Consider the following 11,668-nt stretch of genomic DNA (forward strand, 5'->3'; position numbering starts at 1 on the left):
GCTGTCCACCTTGGGTTACCTGGTATAGCTCTGCTGACCAAAAGCTGGATGTAAAACTAGTTAACTAGCCAAACAAAGTAATGATTGCTTTTGTTAGGGTGAAATCTGGCAGCTGGGGATGTCGCACTGTTCTTTTGCAGGGAAATTGTTTTCTAGGATCCTAGAGTAATTCCCTTTGCAAGGATGCATGACAGCATTCAGTGGATGCTGTGCTGATCTCATGTGCATATGTGTGCTCTAGATTTTGTGCTCAAAAGTTAGCTACTAATATCCAACAAAGTACACTGTAGGAGGCAGAGAACATAATCTCAGCCCTGTTAGGACAAGAGGCCACTAACTACTCAGTCTGTGCAGACTGGCAGTCCAGCTTTAGCCTTGATAACTCTGCATTGCATTCTGGTAGCTTGCCACTTCAGTAGCAGGAAGACTTCATTTTTCTCACTTTGAACTGCTGGCTAGTTAATACTTGCCCTTCTTCCCTCCTCCACTTTCCCTTGTTAGTTGCAGTTAGAGAGTGGCGTAAGGGGGGGTATCATGGTGCAGACTTTCTTCAGTTTGCCTACACTACACCTCAGTTTTACTTTTTGTGATGCTGTCAGTGTCTGCTGCTCTCCTTTGGAATTCTGAAACATTAGAACAAAGCTCTAATACGCCTTCTCTTTCTCTTTATAGATTAACTGCAGACATAATTTGGCCACCTCTGGTAATGTAACCCCTTTCCTAGCCCCAGAGTCATGTCAGAAAATTAGGTTTTATTATTCAGCACTAAATTAAATATGCTCTGAATTTCTTTCTTGTTTTGCACTTTCTGTCTGTCTTCAGACGTGCCCAAATCCTTAAACTCAACATCTCATAACTCAATGATAATTTATCTACTTCTTTCCACTAGGATGACACCCAAGAACATCATACACTTTCTGACTTAACATATATTCTTGTTGTGAGCAGTTTGTAAGACAACTGCAACCAACATTTCTACCCATTTTACCCTCTCTCCCTCTCTCTATCTCTCTGTACATAAAGTTAAACATAAGCAGACTTAATGGTCAATGTCACATAATTCTTCAAAATACCAGTGGTTCATATTTTCAGCAGAGATATGCCTGCCTTTTCCTTAATTTGTTTTTTTTCCAACTATTCAACCATACCCTTATTATATGCCTTTCCCTGTTTTCCCTGAAATATATTAAAAAAATACTATAACATACCTTATTGGAAATTATTACTAGAAACCAGTGAATCTCTCTAATCCCTATTCCTTACTTCCATTCATATACCTATATATACACAGACACACACACAAACCCACACAGACACAAAAAACTTTTCTCTGATAGTTTTGATTTGTTCTCATATGTGCCAATATCTTTCTCATTTTCTCATTACATCCTTTACTTCATGAATGCATAGAATCATGTACACAGGTGAACACTTTAATTTTGAAAGTTTCTAACCTTAAACCCCTGATCTTACTATTACTGCTCATCAAAAACAGCAATGAAAAAAAAAAAGAAAATCAATCTAAAGACACACTTGCCTTCCACTTCTTTGTAACTGAACAGACCCAAATATATAAAAGCCATTTGTTAGCAGATCCCTTGTAACAACCTTATACACGATCACAACCAGCAACCATCATGATACCTTCTTTTTCTTTACCTGGCAAAATAATATTCATAACTCTTATGGCCAAATGCACAGTTTATCAAAATTTACTAGCAGGCATTTTATTTCACCACTACTCCAGCAATCCCACAAGTCACGTAATAGCATTGTTTTTTATGTGTTGTACTAGGCTGGTATCATGTCCAGGTCTGAATCTTTGCCTTATGCTTACTGCTTGCTGTGATACATTTTGGTTATACCAATATCCTGAAAAAAGTCACAAATCTATTATTTCATTTACTTATCAGTCCAGCAGGGCAAAATCCATCTATGAGTAGATACAAACATGTTCTGTAGTCACACTATACAAAAATAAGAGAGGTATTTCTTCTGTTAGTGACATTATATACAATATTAAATTCCAAGTATAAAGCATTTAGTATGCAAGCAGTACATGTGCAAAATATATGACAAGCAGACATTAGATATAACTTGGTAAGGTGAGCTACAGTATAGATGCTAGAAACAAATAAAATTCAGAGAAGGAGTGTGAAACATTTGCTGGTCATAGTTAAAGCTAGAAGATGTAAAGAGGCATTGCATAGCTGATGAGTCAAGGATAGTGGGGGTAAGAGTACTAGGGTAAATACTGATATAGAACCTAATTATAAGAGAGGTGGAGAATATTTGAAGGAGATGTATGAAGTGAGAAGGTCAGAAAGAATTATAAATGTAATTTGTGGATTAAGATAGGAAGGTAATTGAGAAGAAGTGGTAGAAAGAACAGTGCGGTTTGGAAGCTGTACAGCTACAGAAAGGAAGGCACTACAGAGAGTGGTAAGGGTCGCAGAGAAAGTAATGGGTGCCAGTCCTCCATTGATACAACAACTTTACTCTGCAAGAAGCATCAGAAGGGCCACCAAAACTATACAAGACACCACGCATCCAGCACTGTTTAAGCATCTGGCAATCGGTAGAAGATATCACAGCATCCGCTATAAGGCTACCAGAAACAACAGTTTCTACCCAACAGTGGTCAGACTTCAGAACTCGGGTATAAGCTCCAGAGAACTGAACATTAACTAAATCAGTTATTTTCTTTTTTTCACAAATACCTACAGTCTGTTGTATAATATATACCTCACAAATTCCAAGGAAGTGCAATATTTATTTATATCATCCCTATCAAGTGCAATATTAGACAGACAACGTACGCAATGTGCAATCTGTAATGTGTCTTTTATTTAAATGGGGCAGTTATTATAATTTAGGGGAGGGTATACATATTCTGTATTCAAGTGTTGGAAATTGTTCTGCTCTTTTGTACAGGTACTGGGAGTAGGATTGTATATGCTAGTTGTGTTTACTCTTTTACTTGTATGTGTTTTACTTTCTGTTTGTAATCTCAAGAAGGAGCTGATGCACACAATTTTGTTTAGGCTGCATGTGTGTGGTCCTAAATGATATTAAAGTTACTTTGAATCTTTAAAAAGGGGGCAGAGGTTATAAAGGGGTTGGGGCTATGAGCTGACAAAGGAAACTGGAGTTACCCATGTGGGGAGTATGTGCAGGACCCCTTGTGATTTAGGCACATCACAATTTACTAATGATCATATATCTTTTTCACAGCCATTATTTTTCACTGTTCCATTTGTCTAACCATGGCTCTTCCCTTGCTTTTATGCAAATATTATGCTAATGTTCTCTTTTGTGGAATTCTTTGACAATAGTCAAATTCTTCCTGTGTGTTAACCAAATTGTTTTAATGCCTTCATCTACTTTTTCAATCACTCAACAGTGCAGTTTTAGCTTCATCTGTACCTATATTTAAAAAGACTATACAGTTCTTTCTACTGGAACTTTTACTACTTCATGACTTTGCAACTTTCATAATGTCTTTTGTATTTCATCCTTTTCCAGGTCCTGAATATTGATTACATTTTGTCTTGCTTTCTTTTAGCCCATATTATACTTTCCCGCCTTAATGTCTAACTCAGAAACTTCCTGTCATTCACTCCCATCAAGCAACTCTAAAAATCTCAAATCCCACTACCACCATTCCTGCTGCCTACCTTGTCTTAAACAGTAAAGTCACTTTATTTCCAGTTTTCATTACATTTTCCTTGTATGCAGAACTCATAGTCTTTAGTCAGTAAGTCACAAGAATATCTCCAAACTTTGAAACTAGCCCTAATCTGGTCTACTAAAATGACCTTTTCCTTGTATATGTACAAAAATCCATAATATTTTGACTTGTTCCCACTCCATCTCAATACGAACAACTCCTAAATATATAACTTTCTGAATCATACATGCATTATCTTACAGTTAAGAAACTGTGAGATTTTGGCCTCCACTCGAGGCATATATACATGCCACATATGCAAAACTGTCTATCTTACAACGTATTGTCTGAATCATCTAGTCACTCTTTCTGTATGTAAGATTTGCTTGTTTCCCATAGATACTTACTGTTAATAATTGCTACTGCTCTGAAACATAAATTATTGACTTTAATGCATCAGGTTCTACAACCTTCTGTATTTAGTCCAGATTTCACAATTCCACTACTTTACTTAATCATAGCATCTAGAAAAAGTATAACATTCACTTACAAATGTCGGATATTGTGAAGTAAAGCAACATGTTTAGCTTTAAACATGTTGCAAATTTTAAGCAACATCTTTTTTTGATTTTATTTTAGGTCTTTTAAGCCTCTCTTCTCTAATTTTATCTATTTTTCTTTCACCCATACTATATGCATTTTCCTCTGATATAAAATATTTATTTCCATATATAAAATTCCCTTTATCATCACACAAGATAATTATTTATCTTACCATTTCCTCTTCAGCTTCTTCTATATTTATCAAAATGTTCTTAACTATATCTTCTTCTTGAAGATACAGATTTTCTTCTACCAGTATTAACATTTTCTGCATCTAAATGCACTGTAAGTTATTTTTGCTGCACTTCAGTTTTTTTTTTTGCTATACTTTAAGTTTTTTTTGCTAACACATTCCTCTACACTATGCTCTACCAACTGTTCTTCCTGCTCTATACCCAGATGACATCACTTCAATGATCCCTTCACAAACAAATGAAAGGGTAACAACCTGGTACACAAAGCTAGTCACGGAATGTTTTTCTGAAATGCATTAATTAACTGAAAGATGACTGTATCATACATCTGAATCATGTTACAGAATGACCATCACGGAAAAAATACTTCGACCTTCCCTGAACCCCCCCCCCAAAAAAAAAATAGATTAAGCTTCCAATTTTAGGTCCATAAGCCCTTTCCATCTGAAATGCATGCTACTTGTTATAAATTAAAAAAAAAAAAAATCACAAAAGGTTTTGGGCGTTCTACATTCTTAATGCTAACATCACAAAAATATTCTGGAAGAAACAAAACATTTTCTGTAAATTCCATAACCTGTTTCAGCATATCATTTACAATTGTCGAATACAAAATTAGTTCATTACAATACTAACCAAACAACGTTCTTTCTTTGCCCATTAAGTCAATTTAAAAATGCTTGAATGGCTGCCATATAGTATCTTCAACTAAATTTGACTACTCTAGTATGCAAGGCATTGATTTAGTCAAAAATCTATATCAATTATTTTCAGCAATTTCTTGCTTAGAAAAATCTCTTTTCTTTATTAAGTAAACATCAGTTGGGTGAGGGCTCTACTTCTGCCATCAAGCTTTGTTCATTATTTATGCCATTTCTCAGATATGTCAAACATGAAACATCCGTCAAACTTTGTTATAGAAAAGAAACACATCCACTTGTGCTGTAGCATTCACTGCCACATCAGTCTCCTCAGAGTCTGCCTGCATATACACATTAAAGGTATTCAGTATTTTCTATCTTGTCATCCATTTTTGAACATAAACCAACCTCAGCCTCTTCATAACAAAATGGCTATCATACCCTTTCCCCATGAACTTCTGCAAGTTCCTCTATTACGTGCAAGTAAGAAGTGCATAAAGACAGACTTCCTGTCTTCTGACAACAGCACAGAAACTTTTCACAACATTATCCCCTAGGTGGCTTTACTGATTTTATCTCAGTCAGTGTACCAAACACTTTGAGGAGTATCTCTTGAAAATGTTCATTTGTCCAGTCATAAAATGCTATAATAAATAAAACAAATACAACTTCTGCCCAGTTTTAGTCCTAATGGCATGAAGACATACTAATATGACAGAATAGATGTCAGGCACTGCAGTAACATGCAGGATGATAAATATGAGAAATTCATGTCACATAAAGGGGTGGAGTTTATATTAAGGTTTAATGAAAAGTCATAAAACATAATGCAAAATTGCAATTTAAGTGGCATTAAATGAATGATATATCAGCCAACATTCATGTCACTGTCAATCTGCATAAGCCGAGGAAGTTTACAGTTGAACACAAAAGAGACTGTTCTGTGATCATTTACTCAGGAATACTACTATGTACTAAACTAAAGTACATTTTCATATGAAACCACAGCAACGCAGCCTCTGAAAAAGGCATGGACATACACTAACATTTCTTGTGATAACTGATCATCAGTCTAGCAACACTCTTTATAAATCCCCAGATTTCCCTACCAGCCTGTGCTGAAGAATGCTACAACACTAACAAACCCAGTCAAAGGTCCCTCACAAACCTATGCTGAATAATGCATACAATGTGACAAACCCACTCAAAGGTCCCTCACTAACAGATGCTGGGGAATGCACAAACTGTGACAAACCCAGTCAAAGGTCCCTCAATAACCTGTCCCAAAGAATGCACACACTGTGACAAATCCAGTCAAAGGTCCCTCACTAAACTGTCCCAAAGAATGCACACACAGTGACAAACTCAGTCAAAGGTCACTCACCAAACTATGCTGAAGAATGTACACATTGTGACAAACCCAGTTAAAGGTCCCTCACAAACCCATGCCGAATAATGCACACACAGTGACAAACCCAGTCAAAGGTCCTTCATCAACCTATATTGAATAATGCACACACAGTAACAAACCCAGTCAAATGTCCCTCACCAACCTATGCTGAAGACACCCCAGTGTGACAAACCTAGTCAAAGGTCCCTTGCTAACCTAAGCTGAAGTATGTATCCATCGGTGACAACCCTAGTTAAAGGTTCACTGCCAATCCATGTTAAAGAATGCACACACAGTGACAAACCTATCCAAAGGTCCCTTGCCAACTTATGTTGAAGAATGAAAGCACAAACCTAGTCAAAGGTTCCTCCCCAACCTATGTTGAAGAAAAATGGATACAGGGTAGGTATTTAAAACGTGTTTTGTCCAACACTTTCATCAAATTGAATTATTGAATCCAGAATGAAACAGCAATTATGTATACCAAAATGGTAAAACAAAACAAAAAAGGGCAAGTGATTTTGGAGGGCATCCCATCACTAGCAAGCTAAATATATATCTATGCTTTTCGGTCACTGTTTCAAGGATAAATGCTATGTTGTTTAGGTTTACTGGCATGAAGGTCCCAGCTTTCCAGTTTCACTAATTGTCTTTGCAATGATCCCCAGATCTGATTCTTTAATGAAAGTGTGTTTGAGGAAATCTCTTTTACACTACTAATCACCTAGTACTTGGAAACATATGTGTATTAAGTTTAAAGGTACTGCATTAAGATTGCACCATGACCTTTTTATAATGACGATGAATGAAAACCTTGTAATGAATCCAGTGTATCAAAGCAATGTCTGGAGAAAAAGAAAGACAATTTAACTTACACAGGACTCTTTCCACAGGGCCAAAACCAACCTGGGCCAGTGCTACCTGACTAACTACATGGAAGTTAGGCAGAACAAAGACAGGAGGCTGTAATAATGCGAACATAACAATCAACTTTATAGTCACGTATATCTATGAATCATCATGTGTCATATTGTTAGAAATGCTATGTAAAAGAATGGTAAGGAAGGAGACTAATCCAAGTATTTCTGATTGTTAGTAACCTGTATAATTAACCATTTAGGCCTCATTTTAGGTACCTTAATTTCTGGAATTGTTATCCTATTTTCAGGGTTTTTATCCAGCATCCTTAGGATAAGATCTTTAAGCTCTTCACTTATCTCTGGCCTGTTAAAAAAAAAACAGAAACACAGAAGTGAGTGAGTGAGTAGCATTATCTGTTCTCCATATCCATCTTTAAGTTGAGATCAGATCATATCATAAAAAGACAGAAACTGCATGTGGCAAACAGGGTGACTAAATGCATTTGATTTTCTTTAATTTTCTGCCAACCCCCAGCAACTGACTTTGGGCTCCCCTCTCTATTTCAAATGGTCTCACTGCTCCTCCTCCAGCTTTCACTGGAAGTACAAAAGAATTCGGAAATTACTCACGCTCACACAGGAGAAATGGCAACTTCCCCTCCTTCCTACACTCAACTAATCCTCTGGTATTTGAGCTGATACTTGAACCTAGGACAAATGTGGAGCAGGCCAGTATCCAGAACCAGCATGAAAATGTTACGATTTGCATCAGTTTACTATTAAATCTGACTCTATCCTAATTATGTTGCCATAGATTAACTCTAAGTGTCATTGCTACAGGAGTTATGCAGTACTACTTTTATGTTACTTTTGATGTCGGCACAGACTGGTCAGGATTGGGTTTGGTACAACTACTGTCTTGGTTCTTAAAAACTGACTGGATCAGAGTGAAGTGTATCACAAACAGAAATTCCTCAGACAGGGTTGGTTCTGACTAGGTATATCCAAGACATGTTCCCATGTTCCTTGTTAGGATTCTTAGCTGGTCAGTGCTGGTTTGTTCAGCCACAGAATGCAGAACAGGTTAACACCATTTTTCTTGGAAGTGTTTTTCTGCCAGCAAGTAATACAGTCTAGTGAAGTAAGTGTAAAATGTAGTGGGCTTATCATTTGTAATACATAACTCATCAACATAAAAGGTATTCCGAGTTCTGTTGATATGGAGGGATAAAGCCCTGTGTATGACCTAGGCACCTAAGTTCAGTGAATGGCTTAGGTACCTGTTGGGACTGGCATGGGGAAGAGGGGAATGATGAGGCTTAATATTGCTTGAGTCTGTTCAGAAGGGGAAGGGAAGAGGTATGTGCTCAGTGTACACAGGATCACTTGTATGTGCTCAGTGCACACATGATCACTTTTAAGTGCTTGGTGCACACAGGATCATTTGTATGTGCTCAGTGCACAAAGGATCGTTTGTTGAGAACAGCGATCACACAAGGGTGTCTGTTGACAAGAAGGTCAGGATTAATTGACGTCACTATAAGGTGACACGACTTTATTGCAAAAGCCCATTAATAACAACCACCTTGGAAACTGATACTCATGTGCAAAAGAGGTAAGGCTTTATGTGAAAACCCTCACCCTCCTTGCACATGCTGGTATCACTCCCTTCCTGCTAAACCCTTAACCCCAGAGTTCTGTGTCCCTGTTCCCGGTAACTGACACACACAGTTGGATATTTGAGTTTCACACACACACACACACACACACACACACACACACACACACACACACACACACACACACACACCTGCGAAAAGCTGGTGCAGATTTACTAGTTGTGCCCCTTTCTGTCCAGACTCTGAGGTAATCATGCTGCCATCAGTCAGCTACCCTATGGCTCTTACAAAGTATACCCAATTATACTGTGTAAAATAAAAACTAATACAAATGATAGAAGTGTGACCAAAGCAGCAACACTTTAAGGAGCGGCCACAGTGTCACATATGTACTCTCAAGATGTTAAACGTATTCTCAAAGGAACAGCTACAACAGAGTCTCAACCACAGAAATATAAAAAATAATAAGTTGGATAGTTTCTCACAGATACAGAAAACAATACTAAACTATTCTCACTGCCCCAACTAAAGAATTACTGTTCCCTGATTTCTTACTAAAGCAAGACAAGCTAAAGTGTGCTGAGTGTCTTACCACAGCAAAAGCCAGATGATGTCTCTCTCTGTCCATGTGGATGTGTGAGATATATATCCTGTCAGACAGCTTTCCTGTCAGATTCTAAAGGTCTGATCATCTGATTCTAGTATACTACACTCACAGAGCTTTGCTAAGATCTGTGGAAGAATCTGAAAGCTATAACACAATTTCAAACTTTCAACCCTTACAGGTTTCTCTGATAAAACATACACATTTGATCAGTTACAACAATACAACCTAATATACATACCTACATTCTTTCTGTCCAACAGGACCTACTGTCGGCCCATTTTTAACGCAAGTAACTTTATAAATACATTTTTAACTCAAATATCTGTACAAATCAGTGTGACAGTCAAATAACATAACATTCTTTACAAAACTACAGCTAGCTATGCTGGCATATGTCCACATTTACTGCCCTACTGTCCCGGCATGCATGGCACTACCTCATAACATTACATACCCCCCCCTTTTGAAAACTTAAGCTAGTTTTTCAAGTGACCCTGGAAGAACACTGCTTGAGAGAAATGGGGCTGTCTGGGAACCCAATAATCTATACCCTGTCTTGACAGCCCATCTGCATTGGCACTGCTGACCTCACTACCATGCCACATTGTCATGTCATATGCCTGCAACCCTAGACTTCACCTTAATATCTTGGCATTTTGCTGGTTGGCTCAATGTAGCCATGTTAACGGATTGTGGTCTGTAACTACAGTGAATTTCCTTCCGTACAGATAGGGCTGAAGTTTCTGCAGTGCCCATACTATGGCTAGACATTCGTTTTCTACAGTTGTATAACATTCCTCCCAGGGTTGGAGTCTAGAGCTGAGATATACAACTCAGTGCTATTCTCCCTCTGAGGAAAGTACAGCCACTACCCCATGGTTTGAAGCATCCATCTGCAAAACAAATTATTCGCTGTAATTTGGAGGGGCTAACACAAGGGGTCCTCCTAAAGCCTCTTTAAGCTTTTGGAATGGCTGCTCACAGGCTGGGGTCCACTACCTTATCTGGCCTGTTCTTCTTTGTCAGGTCTGTGATCACCAGATCCTCCTCAGACTCCTCCTGCCATCCAATGGAAATACTCAGCACCAGGGCTTCCCTATCATGGTAAGGCTTCATCATGTTAACATGGTACAATTTGTGCCCCTGCCTCCTTTCTAGCAGGTTTACTATGCAATTAATATCACTGACCTTCCTTACCACTTTGAAGGGTCCCTCCCAAGCTGCCTGCAGATTATTGTGTCTGACAGGAATGAGCACCATTGACTGTTGTCCCACAGCATACTCTCAAGCTCGAGCATTCCTTTCATACCAGATCTTTTTCTGCTGTTGGGCTTCTGCAAGGTTCTCCTTGGCCAAGCCCATGAGCTCCCTAAGACTTGTCCTGAGGTTTAAGACAAGCCAGCAGGTCTGACATGAAATTGGCACCTCTGTCAGTCAGTATTTCTCTTTGGAAACCTACTCTGCTGAAAATCTCTATCAAATCATTTGCTACCTTCTCTGCCTCGATCGAGGACAGAGCCACCTCCCTGGGGTATCTAGTAGTATATTCTACTACCACCAGGATATACATCTTCCCTGTGTAACTTGGGGTAGTCAGATGCCCCACAATATCCATAGCTACCCTGTGAAATGGCTCTACAATCACAGGCAAAGGCATCAAAGGAACTTTGACCTTGTCTCCTTTCTTGCCAACCTTTTGGCACTACTTACAGGTCCTGCAGTACCCTGTTACATCCATTGCTATCCCTGGCCAATAACGTTCTGAATAATACATTTCTTAAAATGCTTTATTCCCATATGTCCTGCAAAAGGAATGTCATGGGTCATGGTTAGAAGTGCCAAAAAGTAGGCTCTGGGCACTAGCAACTGCTGTATTACCTCACCCTCTAGCCCTCCCTCAGAGGTCCACTCTCTATACAGTAACCCTTTGTTCCAGTATACAGTTCTCCTTTTCCTTGAGAATGAGGTGCCTACTTAGCTACCTCTCTCAAGCCTCAATGTAGGGTCCGAAAGCTGAGCCTGTCTCAATTATACCTTTGTGACACTTCCCAGCTCTCTTTCCACTAGAAGCCCGGTCACTTATG

General features: G+C 38.5%; 1 protein-coding gene across 1 annotated transcript in view; it reads right to left on the bottom strand.

Annotated features, from left to right (window-relative positions):
• The window catches only part of CAMKK1 (calcium/calmodulin dependent protein kinase kinase 1), a 1,557,316-nt gene that overhangs the window by 203,642 nt on the left and 1,342,006 nt on the right, over positions 1–11,668 (bottom strand). Inside the window, exon 12 of the mRNA XM_044082102.1 lies at positions 7,635–7,722. Within this exon, the coding sequence (XP_043938037.1) occupies positions 7,635–7,722 (88 nt within the window). The remainder of the gene's footprint in view (positions 1–7,634; positions 7,723–11,668) is intronic.

Source organism: Protopterus annectens, chromosome 9.part0 (genome assembly GCF_019279795.1).
Source record: "Protopterus annectens isolate FY-2018-M chromosome 9.part0, PAN1.0, whole genome shotgun sequence".
Taxonomy (NCBI): domain Eukaryota; kingdom Metazoa; phylum Chordata; order Ceratodontiformes; family Protopteridae; genus Protopterus; species Protopterus annectens.